Source organism: Leucoraja erinacea, chromosome 5 (genome assembly GCF_028641065.1).
Source record: "Leucoraja erinacea ecotype New England chromosome 5, Leri_hhj_1, whole genome shotgun sequence".
Taxonomy (NCBI): Eukaryota; Metazoa; Chordata; class Chondrichthyes; order Rajiformes; family Rajidae; genus Leucoraja; species Leucoraja erinaceus.
In genome coordinates, this window is record NC_073381.1 from 74,864,578 (window position 1) to 74,890,128 (window position 25,551).

General features: G+C 44.0%; 1 protein-coding gene across 3 annotated transcripts in view; it reads right to left on the reverse strand.

Moving 5' to 3' along the window:
• The window catches only part of LOC129697417 (uncharacterized), a 42,824-nt gene extending 30,405 nt beyond the window's left edge, over positions 1-12,419 (reverse strand). Inside the window, exons 1-3 of one of the 3 annotated variants that reach the window (XM_055635937.1) lie at positions 11,862-12,419; positions 9,080-9,199; positions 1,960-2,079 (exon numbers count right to left, since the gene is read on the reverse strand). In XM_055635937.1, the coding sequence (XP_055491912.1) occupies positions 1,960-2,079; positions 9,080-9,199; positions 11,862-12,087 (466 nt within the window). In that variant the 5' untranslated portion in view covers positions 12,088-12,419. The remainder of the gene's footprint in view (positions 1-1,959; positions 2,080-9,079; positions 9,200-11,861) is intronic. The other 2 variants (XM_055635938.1, XM_055635936.1) reach the window with 2 other exon arrangements.
• Between the last annotated feature and the right edge of the window lie 13,132 nt (positions 12,420-25,551).

The window sequence follows — 25,551 nt, forward strand, 5'->3', positions numbered from 1 at the left end:
GGGATAAACACAGTAAGAGACAATGTTTTTAGGGATTTGGCATTTTGAAAATGGACAAATCACTAGGCTTGGATTAAATGCATCCCATGCTGTTTAAAAAAAAACAAAGGAGGAAATGACAGAAGGTCTAACTACCATTTTGTATTTCTCCCTTATTGCAGAAATGGATGGCTCCAGATAATTGGGAGCTCACATTGTGGTAGCGTGTTTAAAAAAGGAGGAAATATAAGATAAGTAATTACAAGTCATTTAATTTCATATTGTTTGTGAACAGATTATTGGATTTAATTCTCTGAGGTAATTTAAGGCAATTTAGTAACTGTCAAAAGAGATTTATTTGGTAACATCATGTCTGACTAATTGAGCTTTCTGAGGTGATAACAAAGAGGGCTGATGAGACAGTGGGTTTGATATAATCTATATGAATTTCAGCAAGACCCAGGTCTTTCAAAAAAATGCCAGGCAGGTCAAAAAAAGTAAAATCTAATTGTATTCATGGGAAGGAAGCAAATTCTATTCCTAACTGCTCCATTAGCAAAGTATAATGGATGATGGTGTTTTTATGAAGGGCACTTCCTGTGGATTTTCACTGGGGTTAATATTCAGTCCCCTGTTCTTTGGCTTGTTTATCAATGATTTAGATCAAAATGTATGAAACATAATAAAGAGGTTTTTAGATGACGGAATGTCAAGCTGTGTGGTTGGCAGGAGCCAGAAAAACTTTAGACTTTAGCTTTAGTTAGTTGGACAGAAAAATGTGAAGAAGTATAAGTTCTCATGCTTGTTGACAAGGCAAGGAAATAAATAAGAAATTTGAGGAGTGTGGCAGATGAGAAAGTAGAAGAACCAAAGTGTGTATTTTTGCAATTCATTAAGAATGGAAGGACATGTTGGTAGAGTGGTCAAAAGGTGAAAGGAATAACTTATTGCAGAGATGGTTACAATATGAGTGCACCTTACAGTGTTGGTCACGTTACAAGAAAGATGCATTTAGCGGAAGGAGTGTGCAGAGTAGATTGGATAGGCTGGGGTTGTTTTCTTTGGAAGTCAGGAGAATGTGAAGACTTAAATGAGGTGTATACATTTTTGATGGGCTTAAATAGAGGAGGTATCTCTTAGCAGTGGCGTCAAAAGCCCAGTGGCATAGATTTAGCCAGTAGAATGATTACTGGGATGATGAGTGTAATGCACTTCTGCTGGTTGTTGCATAGTGGGGAATAAAGTGCATTTCACTACCTGAATGAGTGGTAAAGGCCTTGTCAAATTTAATAAATACTTGGATGTGGAAATACTTGACTGCAGAACCAGTGCTGTGGACCTAGGTGTTAGAAGGTGCGATAACCCTGCTAAGCTTTTCAGATTTGCGCAGCTGTGATGGGCTCAATGGCTTCATTCTGTAGTAAATGATCTGATCCAGTAGTTCTAAACGTTGTAACTGTATTAAATCAAATTTGTACCCATTGTGTTTGCCCATTGATAAATGCTTTTGCAGCAAGTCTGTCTTATGGACTGAATGACAGACCCATTGTACCCCACAGTGAACTGAGAGATTGGGACAAGAGGAACAGGGGGTTGTTGAGGATGTTATCTCAATGTTAGGTTAACGTTAACGGCACCTACCGTTATGGTGACAAAAACCCATCTTTTTTTCCCATGGATCTCACTTGGCTTGATTGCTCTTCTGCCTCTCATGCGTCCAATGCCCCATTACCCTAAACCTTTTAACTCACCAGTTAATTTTCCTGGGAATATTCTTTCCTGGCTGTCTTTCCATCCTAGATATTAAAGTCTAGACAAACTGTTGGCAGATCAGGTTGTCTATTTTTTTGCAGAATAAATTGCACAGCTTGCTAATGCTTCCAACCAATGCTTTTAAAACTTTCAAGATCAGTTAAGAGGCATATATATAATGCAATTTTAACAGGCACAAACATCTTATCCCTCAACTGGCCGACTCACCATTACCCTCCACCAAGAGGTTGACCAGAGAGAGAGATGTCTTTCTTTGCACTTCCAAATCACTGGACTGTAACAAATTATGATATGGCTCCAGGTATTCTTCAGGCAACTCACTCTTCACTGGTAAAAAATAATTGATAAAAAATTAGTTGTATAGATACATAGATACATAGAAAATAAGTGCAGGAGTAGGCCATTCAGCCCTTCGAGCCAGAACTGCCATTCAATGTGATCATGGCTGATCATCCATAATCAGTAACCCGTTCCTGCCTTCTCCCCGTATCCCTTGATTCCGCTAGCCCTAAGAGCTCTACCTAACTATCTTTTGAATGCATCCAGTGAATCGGCCTCCATTGCCTTCTGAGGCAGAGAATTCTACAAATTCACAACTCCCTGGGTGAAAAAGTTTTTCTTCATCTTAGTTCTAAATGGCCTACCCCTTATTCTTAAACTGTGGCCCCTGGTTCTTGGCTTCCCCAAAATCGGGAACCTGTTTCCTGCAGCTAGTATGTCCAATCCGTTAATAATTTTATATGTTTCTATGAGATATCCTCTCATCCTTCTAAATTCCAGTGAATACAAGCCCAGCTTTTCCATTCTTTCATCATATGACAGTCTACCATCCAGGGAATTAACCTCAATAGCAAGAATATTCTTCCTCAAATTAGGAGACCAAAGCTGCACCCAATACTCCAGGTGTGGTCTCACCAGGGCCCTGTACAACTGCCTATTTGCTCCTATACTCAACTCATCTATGAAGGCCAAGGTTAGCTTTCTTCACTGCCTGCTGTACCTGTTTGTTTACTTTCAGTGACTGATGTACTAGGACACCAGGTCTCATTGAATTTCCCTTTTTCCTAACCTGACACCATTCAGATAATAATCTGCCTTCCTGTTCTTGCCTCCAAAGTGGATAACCTCACATTTATTCACATTAAACTGCATCTGCCACGCATCTGCCCACTCGCCCAACCTGTCCAAGTCACTCTGCATCCTCATAGCATCCTCTTCACAGCACATTCCCACCACTTTGGTCAATCTACAAATTTGATAAAAATTTTACTTTTCATTCCTTCATCTAATGTATATTGTAAATAGCTGCGGTCCCAGCACCGAGCCTTGCGGCACCCCACTAGTCACTGCCTGCCTTTCGGAAAGAGACCCGTTAATCCCTTCTCTTTGTTTCCTGTCTGTCAACCAATTTTCCATCCATGTCAATACTCTACTCCCAATACCATGTGCTCTAATTGTGCCCACTAATCTCCTGTGGGATCTTATCTGACACCATTCAGATAATAATCTGCCTTCTTGTTCTTGACAACAAGGTGGATAACCTCATATTTATCCACATTATACTGCATCTGCCAAGCACCTGCCCACCGATCTTGTTACTGCTATCCAAATGTGCCACTATTACTTCTTTAATAATTGACTCCAGCATCTTCCCCACCACTGATGTCAGGCTAACTGGTCTATAATTCCCTGCTTTCTCTCTCCCTCCTTTCTTAAAAAATGGGATAAGACTAGCTACCCTTCAATCCACAGGAACTGATCCCGTATCTATAGAACATTGGAATATGATCACCAATGCGTCAACAATTTCTAGAGCCACCTCCTTGAGTACCCTGGGATGCAGATCATCAGGCCCTGGGGATTTATCAGCCTTCAGTCCCATCAGTCTATGCAACATCATTTCCTGACTAATGTGAATTTCTTTCAGATTCCGTCACCCTTGATCCTCTGTCCCCTTGTACATCTGGGAGATTGTTTGTGTCTTCCTTCGTGAAGACAGAACCAAAGTACTTGTTCAACTCGTCTGCCATTTCCTTGTTCCCCATAATAAATTCACCTGTTTCTGTCTTCAAGGGACCTACATTTATCTTAACTTATCTTTTCCCCTTCACATACCTAAAGAAGCTTTTACTATCCTCTTGGCTAGCTTATCTTCGTACTTCATCTTTTCTCCCCGTATTGCCTTTTTAGTTACCTTCAGTTCTTAAAAGTTTTCCCAATCCTCTGGCTTCCCGCACATCTTTGCTATGTTATATGTCTTCTCTTTTAGTTTTATACTGTCCTTGACTTCCCTTGTCAGCCACGGTTGCCTCTTACTCTTAGAATCTTTCTTCCCCTTTGGGATGAAATGATCATGCATCTTCTGGATTATTCCCAGAAATTCCTGCCAGTGTTGTTCCACCATCATCCCTGCAATAGTCCCTTTCCAGTCAACTTTGGACAGCTCCTCCCTCATGCCTCCATAGTCCCCATTGTTCAACTGCAATACAAAGGGCCTGTCCCACTGCGGGGACCTAATTTGCGAGTTTAGAAGAGTTTGCGTTCGACTCAAACTCGCAGCATGGTGGACACATGGTCCTAGGAGGTCACTGTAACTCTCCTTCATGCTCAAGGGAAGTTCCCGCATACTCGCGGCCTCAGTTTGGTCGAGGAAAAATTTTTCAGCATGCTGATAAATTTTCCACAAGTAAAACTGGTTCGGCATGTTTCTTTTGAATTCGTAGTGCAGTGGTAGTGGTGTCACTATGTAGTTATAGGCAGTCGAGGTAGCCGTAGGCAATCTCCTTTGCTGACTGGGCATTTAAATTGGCTCATAGGTGTTTCCAGAACCAAGGAAAACCGACCGGTAATGTTAAATGCCCGCTAAACATTATTAAAAGTTGTCTGGCTTCTTAAAAGTGTCTCCACTCCTTCTCCCCCCCATTCTCCCCCCTTTTTGCCCCCCTTTCCCCCCTTTTGCCCCCCTTTTCCCCCCCTTTTCCCCCCTTCTCCCCCCCCCCCCCCCCCACTTTCTAAAGGATTTACCGTACACTGTGCCAGCCGTCTTTTACCTTCCTGTTCACAGCGGGTGTGAATTTCAGACAGCGCTCCCCCGCTTTCCCTGGCCCTCACCTTTGCGATGTATTTGTGTGTCTGTGCTGACGGTCGATCCAGCTCGAGGTTTTTCAAGCGAGTACCCTCGAGCTTGAAGGTTGAAGACAATTGCTGAAAAGTCACGTTAGTGGGACAGGCCCTTGACACTTCTGATTTTAACTTCTCCCTCTCCAATTGCAGATTAAAACATCATATTATGGTCACTATCTCCTAATGGTTCCTTTACCTTGAGTTCCCTTATCAAATCTGGTTCATTACACATCACTAAATCCAGAATTGCCATCTCCCTGGTAGGCTCCAGTACAAGCTGCTCCAAGAATCCATCTCATAGGCACTCTACAAACTCCCTTTCTTGGGGTCCAGTGCCAACCTGATTTTCCCAGTCAACCTGCATGTTAAAATCTCCCATAACCACTGTAGCATTACCTTTATTACATGCCAATTTTAACTCCTAATGCAACTTGCACCCTATCTGCAGACTACTGTTTGGGGGCCTGTAGATAACTCCCATTAGGGTATTTTTGCACTTACAATTTCTCAGTTCTATCCACAATGAATGCACAATGTGCAGATACACATGTGTATCTGCACAAAATCTGGACAACTGCGATTTTATTTTGTCCATTCTTTGACTCGAATGCCCCGGATATTCTGAAATTCCTCTGGAGGATCATGAGGGTTGCGTGGGAAAAGCAAGTTATCCCCAAAGCCTGGCGAAGAGTGCTGATCCCAAAAGAAAAAAAGCTGTTCACCATCGAACAGTTTTGGCAAATAAACCTTCTTAACATAGAAGCCAAGATCTTTTTCAGTGTGGCGGCGAAAAGACTTACAAAGTATCTGATTGATATGTCAATCCAAAAGGCTGGCATAGCAGGCTTCTTGAACATACCAGCGTCATATGGCAACAAATCCAGACTGCTAAGAAAGGATGAAAGAATCTGCATGTCTTGTTCCTCGACCTGGCCAACGCCTATGGATCAGTTCCTCATTCGCTACTGTAGACTGCTTTTGAATTATTTCAGGTGCCTGCAATAATAACAAATCTGGTAAAAATCTACTTCCAGGATCTTCAATCTTGTCTCACAACATCAGACAGCGTGGCAACAACTGGAAGTAGGCATCATGGCGGGGTGCACCATCTCCCCATTGACCTTCACTATGGCAATGGAGCTCAATATCAGAGCATCAAAATGGGTTGCAGGAGGAAAACGGCCACAGTGTGGTCAGCGATTGCCACAGATATGAGCCTATATGGACAATATAACAACACTAACAACAACTATTCCCTGCACCAAGAGATTTTTGGGAAAACTTCATCAAAACATCACATGGGCAAGGATGAAGATGAAACCCAGCAAGTGCAGAAGCATCTCCATTGTCAAAGGTCAAGTCAAGGATCAAAGATTTCATATTGACGGAATACCTGTTCCAACTGTTTCAGAAATGCCAGTGAAGTGTTTGGGCCGATTGTATGATGCGAAGCTGAAGGACACCGAGCAGTTTGAACAACTCAAAAAGGATATCATCACGCACATAGCTCGCATCAACAAGACCTTGCTACCAGGAAAACTCAAGCGGTGGTGCTTCCAATTTAGCATACTACCAAAATCATGTGGCCTTTAACTATGTATGAAATCCCCATAAACAAAGTGAAAAAGCTGGAAAGAATAATCAGCACACATGTGAAACAGTGGCTTGAACTTCCACGATGCTTAAGTGCTGTCTGACTGTATGGGAGTGGCAAATTGGAATTACCCATTGCAGGACTTGTGGAAGTGTTCAAATGCACTAAAGCAAGATTGGTCATGACCCTCAGTGAATCTGAAGATACTGTTATTCGAACAGCTGCCCCCAGTGTGGCAACGGGGAGGAAGTGGACCCCATCTGAAGCCGTTCAGAGCGCTGTCTGCTCTTCATTTCCGGGATGTGGTTGGCCAAGTCCAACACGGGAGAGCCGGGCTCGGGCTCGTCCCAAAAGCTCCTCAATAGCACAAGGCAACATCAGTGCAGAAGAGACGGCTCATGGTAGAGGAGGTGCGAAGACGGGAGGAGGCAGAGCAACACGCCAAGGCCGTCTCAATGGCCAAGCAGGGCCAATGGACTAACAGGGAGAGCCTGGAAAAGAGGAAACTCAGCTGGCGTGACATCTGGCAAATGGAGGGATCTCGGCTAATTTTGTCATCAGAGCCACTTATGACGTTCTACCATCACCGCAGAACCTGAAGCAGTGGTTTGGAGAAGACCCCGCTTGCTCCCTTTGCCAAGCACCCACATCACTAAGGCACATTTTAACAGTATGCACTATGAGCCTCGCCCAAGAGCATTACACTTGGCGACATAACCAAGTTCTCAGACAGCTGGCATCAATCCTGGAACAGAGGCGAACGATCACAAATCTTTTCACACAAACATCGGCAGGAAATGTCCACTTCGCAACATTTGTACCAGCAGGCCAACCTCCAGAGCACCAGAGAACATCAATGGATGCAAGCATTCGGCAGCCTGCTCGGCATTGGAAATTGGACGTGGAATTGGAAAAAAAGCTTTGTTTCCCCCAGACATTGTGGCTACAACACTCCGGCCAGACATGGTCCTGTGGTCCACAACAGCCAAGTTGGCATACATTGTGGAATTGACAGTTCCATTGGAAGATGGTGTTGAAGAAACTTATGAGAGGAAAAAGACCAAGTACTCTGAATTGGCGACTGAAACTGCCCAGAATGGCTGGAAGACCAAGATGTTCCCTGTAGAAGTGGGTTGCAGGGGATTTGTTTCTACATCTACGACCAGGTTATTAAAGAAAATGGGGGTGAGAGGTCGCTCCCTCCAACAAGCAATCAAGTCATTATCAAAAAGCAGCAATTGGCTTTGGATCAAAAGGAAAGATAACAATTGGGCTGCAAGATGAAGACAGGAGGGCATGGAACGGAGGGGGATGTACCTGGGACCCAGGTATCACCGTTGAGCCCTCTGGAGAAGTTGTGGGCTTATCAATGAAACGTCAAAGAAGGAGGGTGCCCACCTGATAGAAACATAGAAAATAGGTGCAGGAGTAGGCCATTCGGCCCTTCGAGTCAGCACCGCCATTCAATATGATCATGTCTGATCATCCAACTCAGTATCCTGTACCTGCCTTCTCTCCATACCCCCTGATCCCTTTAGCCACAAGGGCCACATCTAACTCCCTCTTAAATATAGCCAATGAACTGGCCTCAACTACCTTCTGCGGGAGAGAATTCCAGAGATTCACCACTCTCTGTGTGAAAAAAGTTTTCCTTATCTCGGTCCTAAAAGATTTCCCCTTTATCCTTAAACTGTGACCCCTTGTTCTGGACTTCCCCAACATCGGGAACATTCTTCCTGCATCTAGCCTGTCCAACCCCTTAAGAATTTTGTAAGTTTCTATAAGATCCCCCCTCAATCTTCTAAATTCTAGCGAGTACAAACCAAGTCTATCCAGTGTTTCTTCATATGAAAGTCCTGACATCCGAGGAATCAGTCTGGTGAACCTTCTCTGTACTCCCTCTATGGCAAGAATGTCTTTCCTCAGATTAGGAGACCAAAACTGTACGCAATACTCCAGGTGTGGTCTCACCAAGAGATACAACTGCAGTAGAACCTCCCTGCTCCTATACTCAAATCCTTTTGCTATGAATGCTAACATACCATTCGCCTTCTTCACTTCCTGCTGCACCTGCATGCCTACTTTTAATGACTGGTGTACCATGACACCCAGGTCTCGTTGCATCTCTCCCTTTCCTAATCGGCCACCATTCAGATAATAATCTACTTTCCTGTTTTTGCCATTTGCGAGAGAAAATAATCTAAGTCTATCCAACCTCTCCTTGTCGCCAATATCTCCAAATCCAGGCACCATTCTGGTAAATCTTTTCAGCACCTATCCAAAAGCTCCACACCCTTCCTGTAATGGGGCAACCAGAACTGGTAATATATCTTTCTGTGCTCTAATGAGACTGCAATTAATTTTGTTATTTTTGATCACAAAACCAGTTCTGATCCCAATCCCATGAACCCTGTTTTTACTAGTGCTGTGTCTTCCTCTTCATAACATCCATAGTCAGATCATAGCCCAGAAAATTGGATGCAAATATGACACTTTGTTTTGTGTTTCATGAGACTATTGCTAACTATCTGGGCCTAAAATGCAATGACTGGTACATTTAAGGTATCTGCAGGTTATCTCTATTTTTTTTTACCTAAATAACATACTCACATTCCTCACTGATGTGTAAATAGTAGAGAGCAGCTGATTGTTGTAGACTTGGATTTTCAGAAGCAGCTAGTGTTTGCAAAGCCTTCAAGCTTTCCATATCAATCACATTATTTTCTGAGGCTGCAGAAACAAACATAAACAAGCCGATTATTTTAATGAATTGGTGCCTTGAGTTATGTGTATCCAATTGATTCATGTTTATGTGAAAACCTCATGATTGCTGTTTAATAAAAGTATTATTCTGCTTTCTGAGCATGAATTTTTTACCAAATACCGTTTTCTCGAAGGAAACATTCCCCAGTTTCTAAACATGTTCAGAGCAACATGAAATTCAAGGAGCATGACTCAATTTGTGCAAAATAAATGTGATAAAACAGGCCATTAATTTTCTTAATTAGCTGTAAAAACAGTTTCGCAGATCCACCAAATGCTGTACGCAGCCACCAGTGACTTTTCAGCTTCGAAGAGATTTCATGATTTAATATCGACCCTTTCAGCAACAGAAGTCAGCACAGATTTGCTGCATTTTCCCACAATATTTACCAGTGATTCTAACACACGAATAAATGAACTTTGTAATTTTTAAACTGGGGCTAAATAAATGTCTTCTCATTTTATCTTAATAAATCGCATATTATGCGATGGGAACCAGCTTTAAGAGTTATTGATCATCTTCAAGTTCTGGTGATGTTTTGACATTGATCAAGCTAGATTCACAATGTTACATAAGCAGTCATTATGTTACGCAATTCAGAATGGATCAACGATCCAGATATTTGAGGGGGAATGTTGATGCTGCTATTGAGTAAAAAAAATCTGATTAATAGAATGAACCAAAAAACCCACTGTTGCTGGCCAAATGTGGTAAAGGAACAAGAAATTCAATTTAGTTTAGTTTAGTTTCGAGATCCAGACACGAGTTACAAGAAACAGGCTCTTCAGCCTACTGAGTCCGTGCTGACAAGCAATCACCCCATACGCTAACATAATCCTACAGCATATGGACAATTTACAGAAGCCAATTAATCAATAACCCTGTACGTCTTTGGAGTGTAGGAGGGCACCGGAGCACCCGGAGAAAACACACGCGGTCGCAGGGAGAACGTTAAAACTCCATACAGACAGCACCCCGTTGTCAGGATCAAACCCGGGTCTCTGGCGCTATAAGGCAGCATTTCTACCACTGCGCCATTGATTCATGATCTCATCTCTATAACTTTAAAACTCTCATCTTGTATGTGTGCGTGTGAATATGTGTGTCTTTATATTTTCGTCAAAATGTTACGTGGTAACAATACCATTTTTACATATTCTGACTCACATTTTTCCCCCTCTAAGCAGTGATCAGCTTCACTTCAGATTTGATGATATATTTCACGACTTATTGGTGAGTAAAGTTTAAAAAAAAAGACAAAACTGCCTTTTAAGCTGATGATGTCACAATGACGTGGGTGTTTCACACACAGAATATTCCATGAGCTTTGAATGATGTGAGGGGTAGGGTCGCATTAAATTCACTTTCCGCGTTTTCCGATCTGGGCTTCTACCTGCGAAGCCCCGGCTGTGGTTTTACGCGGCCATCAAGGAGGCATTGAGACCGCGGCAGTGAAGGAGACATCGAGTCTGTGGTGGTGAGGCATCGCGACGGTGGGGCCTCGGGGCGACGGTGGGGACCGGGCCTGTCGGTTGGCCCAGCGGAAGTTGAGCTGGGGTTGCTGCTTCTTCTCCGCGCTAGCTGTGAGTTTGGGGCCGCTGGTGTCGTCGGTCCGGGGCTGTCGGTTGGCCCGGCGAGGGTTGAGCTGGGGTTGCCAACATCATCAAAGACCCACACCTTTGAGCAGCCAACCACTCACCCCCCCCCCCCTCCGCTGCCTCAAAAAGGCAGCCAACATCATCAAAGACCCACACCATCCTGGCCACACGCTCATTTCACCATTGCCACTGGGAAGACAGTACAGGAGCCTGAAAACTAACGTCCAGGTTCAGGAACAGCTTCTTCCCTACAGCCAAGCAAGCAAGAATTTCATTGTCCTATCAGGGACATATGACAATAAAACACTGTTGACCCCTGCCCCCACCCCATACCCCTCCTCCCATTCCCCCTTGGCACCCCCTTGCGCTCATCCCCCCCTATCCCCCCTCCCCCGCCCATCCCCCCCCCCCCCCCCCCTCCCAACGTGGGAACGATTGATTACCTCCCCATAATTTTCCCCCGGGGGGCGCCCTCCCCCTCCCCCCCGCCCCGCGAATTCCCCCCCCCCCCCCCCCCTCACCCGCGCACATGGGGGACAGGCACCCAACTGGTCCCAGTTGGTCTAGTAACTCATAAAAATACATGCATCCTAGTTGAAAAACCAAACTCTGGCCAAAGACAGCCAGTGTATGATAAAGTTAATAAATGTAGCCTTAGAAAATATTTATGTCTGAAGCCATACTAAAAGGCAGGTTTTCACAAATCTACGTCAATACTTCATTTAAAAAAAATTCAACATAATAATTTCTTGTACAACCGTGACATGAAAGCACATCACATAGAAGCTACAATGATGGCAAAATGTTCTAAATCTAGCAAATTAAATGGTTAAAATCTCCTCCAATTATGCACAGTAATTACACTGGAAAACAAAGAGTGGAAATAATAAAAAATACCTGTAAAATTCTACAGTGCAAAAACTTTTTTTTTTAAAACAATTCCTGTTGGGAATTAGGCCAAAAGATCCTAATAAATCCAAACAAGGTAGAAAATCAAGCCTATTATAATGTAATTAATCTCGAAGTTTACCTTCCTCAATGTGTTGTAAAAACTCCTGAGCAGCCTCTTTTTCATGTTGTTGCAGAACGGGCATGTTACGATGGTCTGACTTTGTTCTTTTCCGCTTCAGGCAGGAACAAAACTGTATATTCTTGAAGAACTCTTTTATTTTCTCCAGGAGATCTTCGGAAGCCCTCTCTATCCACTCCATAAAATTCTTCAGGTGCTGCCTACACGAGTCACAAATCGTTGCCATGTCTTGACTCTAACGTCGTCCGCTCACCTGTGACTTCAGTTTTCAAATAGCATACAAAGCAAACCCGCAGGCAGAAGAGGAGTCGACATTTCTAATTGCTTACCCGAGCGAGTGTGAAAAGAGTTTTCAAACTAATAACATTCATATAAACATCACTGAAGGTAGAGAATCACAAAGTTCCCAATGCACACAGCTTCTAATGGTTTGACTTCAGCTTGCTTCCTTTGTTTCAGTCACACACTCCCTGCTCCCGTTTATAGAGAGTACATTTGTAGTGCAAACATAACAAAGGCCAAATGGAGCTCTTCTGTTAATAACGTGGGCGTGGTCTGAACTGGGCTCATGTCACAGGGAGGTACAAACTTTCATGAAAATCCAGCTCACACGTAAGAAGTAAAAATGTGTTGACATTCAGTTGAGAACCTGACAATCTGCAATTGCTTTCAGAATAAATTTGGCTTTAATAAATCTTGATCCTCTTTTTAACCCCTTTTAGAATTCTGAACAAAAGTTAAAAAGGAGTGTAATATAGAATCATGTGCTCGAGTGAGAGAAGGGTATCTCTGGAGAACATGGATAAGTAACATTGTGAAGAAGGGTCCCGGCCTGGAAATATCACCGATCCATGTTCTCCGGAGATGCTGCTTACCCCGTTGATTTAATCCAGCACTCTTTGTCCTTTTTTGTAAACAACATCTGCTGTTCCTTGTTCTCGCTCTATTGATATGTTTTTTCCAAAGTTGTGTAAGATGCTGGTTCAAATCGAAGGTAGACAAAAAAATGCTGGAGTGACTCAGCAGGACAGGCAGCATCTCTGGAGAGAAGGAATGAGCGACGCTGCCTGTCTCGCTGAGTTACTCCAGCATTTTGTGTCTCCCCTATCTTTTATGTAGGTTATTATCCGATCAACAATAGGATGAAAGTTGTTTTATGGGAAAGGAGCCGTGCCTGGATAACATCTCAGTCCCAGAGCGTCGCGATCTACAAGGGGAAGCTACCGAGCCAGGCTCTGCTCGGTGAACCTGGGGGACCATGGCATAGAAGGGGGAGCTCGCTGAACCGACCCCTGCTCGTTCCTCGAAGGTCAGAGACCACAAAGATGGAGCCGGCAACGATGACGGATGTGACTGGTGAGGAGCTTTGCCGGTAGGAGGAGAGGTAACTGGGGTCTGCCCTATCATGCCCTCAAGATTGGCTGCAAGAAACAAAGATGGATGGACGAGGTGAGGACGTTAATTTGCAGGACTACCCGCACGTCCAGGGGAAGGCGATGGCTGGATCCTCACAGAAGCCTAGACCTTGCCTGAAACGAGCACCGCTCATAATACCTAGAGCGTGGACTGGGCTTTGTATTTCTGCGCAATTTGCTAATCGGGGTTGTGTTTAGGTATGGCCCTGCTCTACTAGACCATTTGTAAGAATACAATTGCACTGTGTATTTGCACTTCGCACATGTGACAGTAAAAGCACATGTAGGAAGGAACTGCAGATGTTGGTTTAAACGGGCAGGTTTAATGCTGGTTTAGACATAATTAAAGTCTGAAGAAAGGTCTCGACCCGAGATGTCACCCATTCCTTCTCTCCAGAGATGATGCCTGTCCCACTGAGTTACTTCAGCATTTTGTGTCTACCTTTCAGATTAAAAGCACCATTGAACCATTGACTTTTTTTTCAAAAACATTCCACCAACAATAGTTTAATGTTTGTCAGGTATGAGTAAACCATTTGCTCTGTCACCTTTCTAAAGTGCTTAATTTCAGGAATATTTAAAAATATTTCTGCGATTTCAATGCTGCAGCAAGGGACTTTTGGACTGATGGTTATACCAATTTAGTGATGGCTTCCAACATAGTTATATTTAAAATCATGGGACAAATTCCACGAGTTGGATTTTTATACCCAGTGTTTTGACCAATAATTATCACTCAACCAACATTACTAAATACATTTACCTAACATTAATTATCACATGAGGCGCGACGGTCCCATGACGATCCCGCAAAGGTCGCGCGCGACGTAATGCATCTGCACAGCCGTCTGGAGCACGTGACGTCATTTGAAGATGGACACAAAATGCAGGAGTAACTCACGGGACTGGCAGCATCTCTGGAGAGAAGCAATGGGTGATGTTTTGGGTCGATACCCTTCCTCAGACTGAAAGAAGGGTCTTGAACCTTTCATCCGTTCATCCGTCCACGGATGAACACGGAGGGGAGGCTGGCTGGACTATGGTGCCGTCCTCACCTGGGTGCCATTTATGTTATGTTGTGTCGTGGACTTCTGTATTTGTGCTTTTTTTAAAATTTTAATTCAATTTCAATTTTATTTTTAATATGTTTTATTATTTATTTATTATTTATTTTTATAATTTCTTTGTGATTTTTTTTTTTTTTAATGATACTGCCTGTAAGGAAAATTCATTTCGTTGTCTCAAATTGAGACAATGACAATAAATTGAATACAATACAATACAATACAATTGACCCGAAACGTCATCCATTCCCTCTCTCCAGAGATGCTGCCGGTCCCGCTGAGTTACTCCTGTATTTTGTGTCCAATTTCAATTTTCTTGGCCCCGCTCTGGGAGTAGAAGTGGGGGCGGATCCGGATCCGCAATGGCCGTGAGCTCCAGGCCGAGTTCGACGATCGTTTGCCTGTTTCTGCTGCTGTTGGAGGTGAGACGTTCGGCCTGTCCCACTTTGGCCATCAGTTACGTGACAGGCCGGTGGCGCACAAAGATTTTGTTCGCTACAAAATTTCGGAGCGCCATGTGATATCGCGCACAACTCCATACTCCTCCTCGCTTCTCAGAGGGACCGGCCCCGCGCGGCCACACGATGCCCATGCACCTCAAAGCGACGATGAGGTTGCATAATTTACGTGCCAAGGACACGTAAGTGGGACAGGGCCTTTAGGATAGTCAGATGTTAGGAAAGGTTCCAAATACCTAAAAGGCTTTTTTGTTAAACTTGGAGCCAAAAATGTTTTTGGAGATAATAAGCTCACGATGGGAGGCTGGTTTTAAAGAACCTGCGCTGCAACACTTCCTGAATTGTTGCTGCTGAACCTGAAATGCCCTGAGGTAATTTTCTCACTTCTGTCTGACTGGGCAGCCTTTCGTGTTCGTTTTCTAGGTTTGCCCAAAACTTGAAAGTCTTTATAGTTTACAACAGAAGTCTTTAATGTTTCACTCAATGCTGGCAGCAAAACTAGTCACAATGTCTGCACACACACTGTCTGCCCACAGGATAAACTATATACAAAACATCTCCCTTTGTCCTGTGCAGCGCCACCTGCTCCACAGGAGGAGCAACGGGTCCTCCCACCCCACACAGTCCACCAAACATCACATTCCCCCTTTCCAGTTTGAACATCTCCATTTGGCTGGGCCTTGTTTCACTCTTTTTTTCCCAGCTGTTTATGCGTTTCAATACTCTTGCTAAAGGCTCAAAATCAACAGAGTTTTCCTCAGTTCTCTTTTGAAGAGATATCAGTATTTGTTTTATCTGTATGCTGTTATTTCTCCACTTGACTGTATTTGTTCTCGGCGGTCGTCAGCGTTTTGGATGTGAGCGCGATTGGTTCTTCCATGCCGTTCGAGATATGCGAGATACGCCATTTATTGTCACTATACATGTACAGTGAAACTGAAAGCTGCTCGTACTCAGTGCATACATACAATTTAGCACAAAAAAAAGGCAAGAAACAGAAAAAAATGTTTTTGGAATAGAAGGAGACGATGGGGGGGGGGGGATAGGTGCACAAATTCTGCGGCGCTACATACATATATACATATATACAGATGGAAGTCCGTGTTGGGCGGTGTAGTCAGTGCATGTGTGAATTTGAATTTATAGTAGTTATAATTCTCGGAAAGCAACTATTCCTGAGTCTGTTTGTCCTGGATTTGATGCACCTATAGCGCCTTCCAGAGGGCAGCAGGTCGAACAGTCCAAACGCAGGATGGGAGCTGTCTTTGATGATCTTCTTTGCCCTGCTAAGGGAGCGGGTGGTGTAGATGTCCATCAGGGAGGGGAGAGGGCAGCCAATGATCCTCTGCGCTGTCCTGGTTACCCTCTGAAGCCTCTCCCTGTCTGCCATGGTGCAGCTGCCATACCATGCTGTAATGCAGTATGTCAGCAGGCTCTCAGCGCCGTTCAGCGCCGTTTGTGAGATTACTGCTCCAAGACCAGACGGCGATGCATCGGCAGCCAACGAGATCGGCTTCGATGGGTCATAGTGGACAAAACGCGTCTTCTGAGCAAGCATCTCCTTCAACCTGATGAATGCATAGTCACACTCTTTGGACCAGTGCCATTCGACGTCCTGTTTTTGCATGTTATTCTCGCACTTGTTGACCATGTTGCAATCCGTGGTCGATGACAATGCCATAGTTGATCCATCGTAGAGCAAGGCGTTCATGTCAAGCTTGAAAGCATGGATCCAGTCGATGGCGCACAGGGATGTATCTTCTTTACCAACGACGATCAGCGACAACATCTGTGTCATACCATTACAGGAAACGGCGACAATGCATTTGCTTTTCATGGGAATGTGCTGTATCCGAAATGGCAGATGTTGGCTGGTGTCAGTTTCGGCGATCCGATCCTCTCCCAGATGTCCTTACCCACTAGCGACACAGCCGCACCAGTGTCCACCTGGAACTGTAGATCGACGTTCGAGACCCGCAACGAAATCCTCGTCTTGTCGGTGATCATCGACACACCGAGCACTTCAATAGAAATGGTCTCCATGAATAGGTCGACTATGTTTTGTGCTTTCTTGCCCTTTTGCAGCTTTCCTATGAATTTTCAATAACAGGCATAACAAACGGATTTGATATACGGGCACTCACGGTGATGATGAGCAGTCGAGCCACACCAGTAGCAGGGTTTTGATCTTCCCCCCCACAGGGGAAAGGCTCTTCTGAAACTGTCCCACCTTCTCCAGATTTGTTCTGGGTCGATCAAGTGGTTTCTGGCGTTGCGGACGAGTCTGACGAACTGTATGCACCTCCTGAGGGAGCTTCGACGCTGTTTCGCCGGCCATTTTGTGCAGTTCTTTACTCAGCAGCTTGGCCATCTTTGCACATTGCAGCACATTCTTCAATGAGGCGTCCGATTCCTTGAGAAACGCCTGCTGGATGAATGCGTGCCTGCAGCCCATGACCAGTCTATCCCGCAACACATTGTCTTGGCACTTTTCGCAGCATTGTGTTTTAAAATCACATGCCTTTGCTTGGTGTGAAGTTCGGCAAGAAATTCGGTAATCGATTGTCCTTCCTGTTGCACCGTCCTGTAGAAATCAAGGCCGAGATATGAGGAAATTTCAACTTTGTTCGAAATGCAGCTACAAAGCCGTTGTGATTTCAGCATATGAGACTTTAGTTACTTCTTCTGTAAGTACATTTTGAAGCAGTGCAAAAGTTTCTGGAGACATTGATAAACACAAGAGAGCCTTCTTCCTCTGGTCAGTCGTAATTGCCATACTTTCAAAATAAAACTCAGCGCATATTAAATACGGCGACCACCTTTCTCGCTCGGGATCAAAACGATCAAATTGCTGAGATGTTAGTTTGTGCTGTTTTTTATTTAATAAAAAAATAGGCTCTTATCTGGGTCTTTGGATGCCATCTGAAGAATCCCACTTCTGACACCACTTTCGTGTTCGTTTTCTAGGTCTGCACAAAACTTGAGAGTCTTTAGTTTACTCAATGCTGGCAACAAGACTGGTCACAATGTCTGCCCGCATACTGTCTGCCCATAGGATAAACTATATACAAAACATCTCCCTTTGTCTAGGTATGTTACAATACTTACCTTCAGCGGCGCTGCATTTCTGCCACTGGCTGTGTACGCAATTTTGGCGCGTTTGAGGGGGGGGGGGGGGGGGGGTGATTTCTACCGGACGTTACAACAGGGTTTTCAATCGATTACACTACCTGGTCCAGGATTATATTTTGTTGGAATGCAGGTTTTGGCTGAAGAATCGTTCCGACGGCCGTTCTATGTGTTTTAAAAAAAAATTAGCCCGACAAGTTAATCGCTGGAGTGATTTTAAAATTAGCTTCTGAAGCCGACAACAGGGACGGATTTTATGTAGGGGACCGGTAAAAGAAAGTAGTTTATTTTTATGTATAAAAGTGTTTCTTAAGATGCATTTAATTCACATTTTAAGTAGCAAAATGGTGATTTAGTCCCCATATGAACCGGCAGTGTTTTTGCTACCGATACAGGTTTAAATCCACCGCAATCTCAACGTTCCAATTGATCGCGTTCCAGAAAAATCCACTCGCAAGATGATTTAAATGGCCATTAATTTACAGGTATTAAACATTAAATTCCTTCCATTTGGCCTATAAACCCATGACAATGAGATTTAAAAATTATGTTATATTGTGAATTCTTGTGTGAATGTTATTTGGACACTTAGGCTATTTAAAAATGTTAATCTATTCTTAAGAAATTGATAGATGTTTAGATATAGTAATTGCATTTTGTAATTAGCTACAATTAGGTAACTAACTAATTAAATGCTTTAATTTCAAGTCATCTAAGTAAGATTGTTTCATATTTGTTTCAGAATGCTTCAATCTACAATAACTGAAAATTTCTTTCAGTTCTCTTAATTTTTAAGAATGTTATGGGCTTTTGACTATCCTCGATCACAGCTTTTGTGTTAAGTCAATGAAAAAGCAATAGGGAACAAGATGCTAATTTCCGAGTATGAAAATGGCCATCACTTTTTTAATACTAAAGATATGAAAGCGAATTAGGTGTCAAATTAAACTTATTTTTATGCTTTATCTGATGGGATAAATTACAGACTTGATTTTTTAAATTTCAAAATTTTGTAACATTGCTACTTTATCCTGTGCACTTTGCAACGGGTCCTCCCACCCCAAACAGTCCACCAAACATCACGCAGCCCAGTGAGTTAAACTGTGTAGGAAAGAAGAAGTGTCTCGACCCGAAACGTCACCCATTCCTTCTCTCCAGACATGCTGCCTGTCCCGCTGATTTACTCCAGCATTTTGTCTACCAGTGTGTTAAACTGCTTTATGGTCCCTACAAAGAATGACAACCCTTCTGCTTACACAAAAGAGCAAGACTGTGTCGAAATGAGATAATTAAAGTGTCCAGAAAAACAGGCTTGTAGTAGGGAAAAAAAGCTACTAATATCAATATAATTCCCATTCTATCTGGTTTTCTATGATATAAAAATACAGATATTCTGGCTTTGAGATGTTGCTCCAAACTTCAACAAAGAAAGATTAAGGATTTGTTTCATGTGAACCAAAATATGAACTCAATGAACTGTAATCTTTTTTTTTGCCCATTAAGTTCATGTGATAGGAGCAATATTAGGCCATTTGGCTCATTGTCTACTCCGCCATTCAATCATGACTGATCTTAACCCCATTCTCCTGCCTTCTGCCAATAACTCCTGACACCCATACTAATCACGAATCTATCTATATCTACATTAAAAATATTCATTGACTTGGCCTCCACAGCCTTTTGTGGCAATGTACTCCACAGATTCACCAGCTTTTGACCAAATAATTTCCTATTTTGATCATGTGAAATGCCTGCACTTTTCTAACTATCTCTATTCTGGAAACGAATGGAAAGCATTTCATTAATTGGAAACTTTTTCTCACTTTCTTTATCAGATTTGCTCTGTCCCACAACTGCCCCATCCCTGAAGGAATCTTACGACAGCTAATGTTTCTGTCCTAACTTTGGCTTTTTAATGGCTACTAGACCAAGTGGGAATGGGTCCCTGTCACATGGGATGTCTGGTCTCCCAACACAATCCTTTCCCCCCACGCAATATTCCACCACTCATCCATAGGCCCCAACTGTGCAGGGGTGGCTCATTTCACTCCAAAAAATGCTGCCAGGAAATAAAATTGGAATTTAGCCATGATCATATTGAATGGCGGTGCAGGCTCGAAGGGCTGAATGGCCTACTCCTGCACCTATTTTCTATGTTTTTATGTTTCTATGTTTCACTTGCTGCCAGGACTCAGTGTCCTGTGATTGCAATATTGTTGTGAGCAGGCCCAGCAAAGATTTTGATTTTGGACACTGAGAAGTTAAGTTAAAAGTAACATTTTTTAAGTTTTAAATGTGAATAACTTGTAAAATTTACCAACAATCTGAACGAAACTTGATACACCACACACCATGACAATGGTGAGTAAGGTGGTCCAAACATTGTAGCGCTATCGTGTATGGTTTTGGCATAATTTAGGGCATGAATCGGACGCACGCGCACACACAGACAAGATGAGATTTTAGTAATGGACCAAGTGGGACCCGTTGGGTCCCTATCACACAGGAGGCCTGGTCCCCCAACATAACCCATTCCCCAAACACAATATTCCACCACTCACCTGTTCCCCCAATGCAACCTGTTCCACAATGCAAGATTCCACCACTCACCCATAATACCCAACTGCGCAGGGACCACTCATTTCCCCTTATCCCCCAGCACTCCCTCCCCCTCCTCTTCAGCCTCCCTCTTTTTAAACTTTAAAAAAAGGTGCAATTGCACTTGCTGTCAGGACTTTAAAAAATAATCCAGTTGCACTTCTCCTGCCTTCCCCAGCACTCCCTCCCCCTCCTCTTTTTAAACTTTAAAAACTTGCTGCCAGGATTCAGTGTTCTATGATTGTAACATTGTTGCATGCAGGGCCAGCAAGGATTTGGATTTTTGAGACTGAGAAGTTGTGAAAAGTCAAACTTTTAAAGTTTTAAATGTGAATACGTTGTAAAATACACCATCAATCTGAATGAAACTTGATACAACACACCACAGGACAATGCTGAGTAAGGTGGTCCAAAAATTATAGCACTATCATGTGTACCGTTTTGATGTAATTCAGGCCTTGAATCTATCCACCTCAGCCTTAAAAATATATAAAAATATGGCCTCTACACCCTTCTGCGGTAAAGAATTCCACAGATTCACCACCATCTGACTAAAGAAATTTCTCTTCATCTCCTTCCTAAAAGAACATCCTTTAATTTCTGAGGCTATGAACTCTAGTCCTAGACTCCAACCCCCCTAGTGGAAACATCCTCTCCACATCCACTCTATCCAAGCCTTGCACTATTCTGTATGTTTCAATGAGGCTCCCCCTCATTCTTCTAAACTAGAAGCGAGTACAGGTCCAGTGTGGACAAACACTCCTCACAGGTTAACCTATTCATTCCTGGGATCATTCTTGTAAACCTCCTCTGGACCCTCTCCAGAGCCAGCATATCCTTCCTCTGACATGTCTTGATTACATTGACGTAATTGGGCTTTACATTGGACTGTGAATTTGGCTACATGACTGCAAGAACTAAATAAGCTCTGTAGCCATCAATGCCAGTTTTGAATAAATCATTCATTAAAAAATCTCCTATTATTCTCTGCATAATGTAATCTTTAAACTGTTATTGGATTCATGTTTGCATATGATCAAACAACTATTCAAATTGTTTAAATATAAACAGTCATAGTAGAAAAAGGTGTTTCTATGCTTGAAAGGCAGTGACATAAAACCTGATGAATTAATGTCAGTACTGGCATTGTTCATGTTACTGCCAGGGTTTCGAACAAACGTTCATTTCTCCCACTTGGACTGGCAACAGGCTTGTGTGGTCGATTTGGGTATCGGCCTACCATCCCCACCCCCGCTTAGTTGCTCTAACCATATCCAGATCTCAATATAAAGTAGCATCTGCTGTAGGGTCACAGAACAAAAGATTGTTTTGTTCGAAAACAAAATGATTGCTTATTGGAGTGTGCGGCACAGGGAGTAATCCTGAGATTACAACCCTGAAGGACTTTTTTTTTAGCTTTCTACCTCACCTCCTACACTTTTTGTGCAGGACCTACTCTCTCCCATTTGCCTATATCATTTGTTTCTATGTGGTTCATGACCTCTGGCTGCTCTCCCTCCCTTTTCAGAATGTTCTGTAGACTTTGAAGCCTTTGCATATGTAATAAGCACCTTAATTTCCATTTGAAACTTCCATGAAGATTTGCTTGGCAGTATCAGGACTGACGGCCTTAGTGTTCAGTAAATGTACAGTTCAAGGCTGAAACTGTCAAGGTGACATATCATATTACACTCAACTGAGTGTGGAGCCAAGAGGGGCAGTAATGTTTTACTTCCCCCACAATAAAATGCTCTGTTCCTGTGCAATACTGCTCTACGTTATACAGAGATTAGTAGAGTTTAGAGATACAGCGCGGAAACAGGCCCCTTGGCCCACTGAGTCCGAGCCGACCAGCGATCCTCGGACACTAATACTATCCTACACACACCAGGGACAATTTACAATTCTACCAAACCAATTAGCCTGTACGTCTTTAGAGTGGGGGAGGATACCGGAGAGATCCTGGCAAAAACCCATGCAGGTCACGGGGAGAACGTACAAACTTCGTAAGACATTAGGGTAGGCACAAAGTGCTGGAGTAACTTAGTGGGCCGGGCAGCATCTCCATCTCTGGACAAAAAGGATGGGTGATGTTTTGGGTCGGGACCCTTCTTCAGACTGAAAATAGAGGGAGGTGGGGGGGGTGAAGAAGTGGAGGCGACAAAAGACCAAGACCAATCATGGCCGGCTACAAATGACCTCAGGCAGGGCGGTGCCCGGTAGGTCCATTGTTGGCCAGCAAGAAGAAAACAATGTGGGGAATTATGGAACTGGTTAAATGACTAAGGTGGCAGAAGGTGAGGAAGCGGAGGAGGGGTGAAGGGAGTGTAAGTAGAAATTACCTTAAAATTAGAGCATTCAATGTTCATACCGTTGGGTTGTAAGCTAACCAAGCGAAATATGAGGGGCTGTGCTCCAGCAATGGAGGAGGCCCAGAACATAGAAGTCAATATGGGAATGGGAAGGGGAGGTAAAATGGCTGGCAACCAAGAGATCCTGTAGGCCGAGGTGGAAAGAGGGCCAACTTTCAGCGAAACGGTCGCTGAGTAAGTTTGGTCTCACAGATATATGGGAGCCCACATCGGGAACACCAGATGCAGTAGCTGAGGTTAGAGGAGGTACATGTGAGAACCTCTGCCTAACCTGAAAGGACTGTCGGTATCCCTGGTTGGAGTTTAGGGAGGCGGTATAATGATAGACGTCACATCTCCTGCGGTTGCATAGGATAGTACCTGGGGAGGCGCTGGTTGGGTGCGAAGGGATAAGTGAACCAAGGAGTTGCGGAGGGAGCAGTCCCTGCGGAAGGCGGAAAGGGGTGAAGATGGAAAGATCTGATTAGTGGTGGGATCCCTTAGGAGTTGACGGAAAAGTTGGAGGATACTGTATTGGATGCGGAGGATGGTGGAATGAAAGGTGAGGACCACAGGAACCCCGTCGTTGTCTGGGGGAGGGGGAGTGCGAGTAGAACTACGGGACACAGAGGAGACATGTGTGAGGGCCTAATCTATGGCAGAAGGGAGGAACCCACGTTCTCTGAAGAATGAGGACATCGCGGATACCATGCTGGGGCCTCAAATAAAAATGCAGGGATTGGAGAGATACGGATTATGTACAAGCAGAGGAAATTAGTTTATCTTAGCATCATGTTCGGCCCATACCGGCCCAGGGACTGTTCCTGTGCTATATTGTTCTGTTCTAATAAGCTGCAGGAAAAAGGAATTCTAAGCCATGAAGTGATCATTCTTACCTCATTCTTACCACTGGTACAGCCAATTGGAGCATTTGTGGGTTCTCCATTAGACACACAACTTTTGTTGGCATCAATCTGCACTGAGAATGTGTCTGCTGCAGGTGCATTGGTTCGGATTAAAGTTGACATGTGGGTTAATTTTTGCAGGCAAATTTGAGACCATGCTCCGCAAGTATTCTCGACTGATACATTCAAAAGTTTAATTGAGGTGCAAAGATCAGAACAGTGGTCTTGAACTTCTACAGGTGTACAGTAGAGAGTATATTGACTGGTTGTATCACGGCCTGGTTCGGCAACTTGAACGCCCAGGAGCGAAGAAGACTGCAAAAAGTTACAGGAGTTGCTGCCTCGAAAAGGCAGCCAGCATCATCAGAGACCCACATCACCCTCATTTCACCCCTGCCAGAAGGAAGTAGTTATAGGAGTCGGAAAACTGTAACATTAGGAACAGCTTCTTCCCTCCAACCATCAGACTATTAAACACAACAGCCTCCAAATAAGCTCTGAACTACATGTTCTTGGGAGCATTGGTTTTGTCCTTTGTCTTATTATTGTGTGTTTGTTTTTATGTATCTATATATATATATATATACACACACACATAAAACTCTGATCTTGGATGTGTATTTATTTGTTTATGTGTTTGTGTGTAATCACATCTTCGCGAAAAAATGATGCGGTAACGATAAAATGTTTACATATTCCGGTAGAGATTTTTCCCCGTGGATTCAAAACCGACTTTTCCGAAAATTCCACGCTTTTATTTCTCGAGTTATTACTGAAAATGTTCAAAAATCTGACAAAACTTTGAAATTAAAATGACTGTCTTTCGCTGATGACGTCTCAATGGGTCAGCGTGCCCTTCTTCCTCGCGCTGCGTGTGACGTCACCCCCCCCCCCCACCCCACGACCTCTCCCTCCTCCCCCCCGTTATTCAAGAATCTGCCCACCCCCGCTCCAAAAGACGCAGAAAGAACGAGCAAGTCGGGCCCGCCACGCTCGCCGTCCGTCCTGCTCGTCGAGTCCACGTCCCCTCCTCTCTGCCCTTGTTGAAGGGGCGGGACCAAGTTGCCGGGTCCTCGGGTCAGGTCCTGTCTCTCTGCCCCCCTCTCTCTCTCCCCCTCCCTCTCTCTGCCCTCCCTCTCTCTGCCCTCCCTCTCTCTGCCCCCCTTCTCTCTGCCTCCCTCTCTCTGCCCTGCCCTCTCTCTCTGCCCTCCCTCTCTCTGCCCTCCCTCTCTCTGCAGCCCTCCCTCTCTCTGCCCTTCCTCTCTCTGCCCTCTCTCTCTGCCCCCCTCTCTCAGCCTTCCCTCTCTGTCTCTCTGCCCTCCCTCTCTCTCTCTGCCCTCCGTCTCTCTGCCCCCCATCTCTCTGCCCTCCTCTCTCTGCCCTCTCTGCCCTAAATCTCTCTCCCCACTCTCTCTCTCTCTGCCCTTCCTCTCGCTGCACTCCCTCTCTCTCTCTGCCCCCTCCCTCTTCCTCTATCTGCCCTCTCTCTCTCTACCCCCCTCCCTCTCTCTGCCCTCTCTATCTCTCTGCCCCCTCCCTCTCTAGCCATGCCTGCGAGTTGGGGGTATGCATGAGTGGATAGGGCAGGGATGGGGTAAAAGGAGCGAATTACTAATATTAATATAATATCAAGGGGGGTGGTTAGTGTGTGTGTGGAGGTGGATAGTGTGTCTATGACGCCGCAGGTATGTGTGTGTGCTTATATATACATACATATGTATATATATATGTATATTTGTTTATATATGTCAGATAATCCATCTGCTCAAT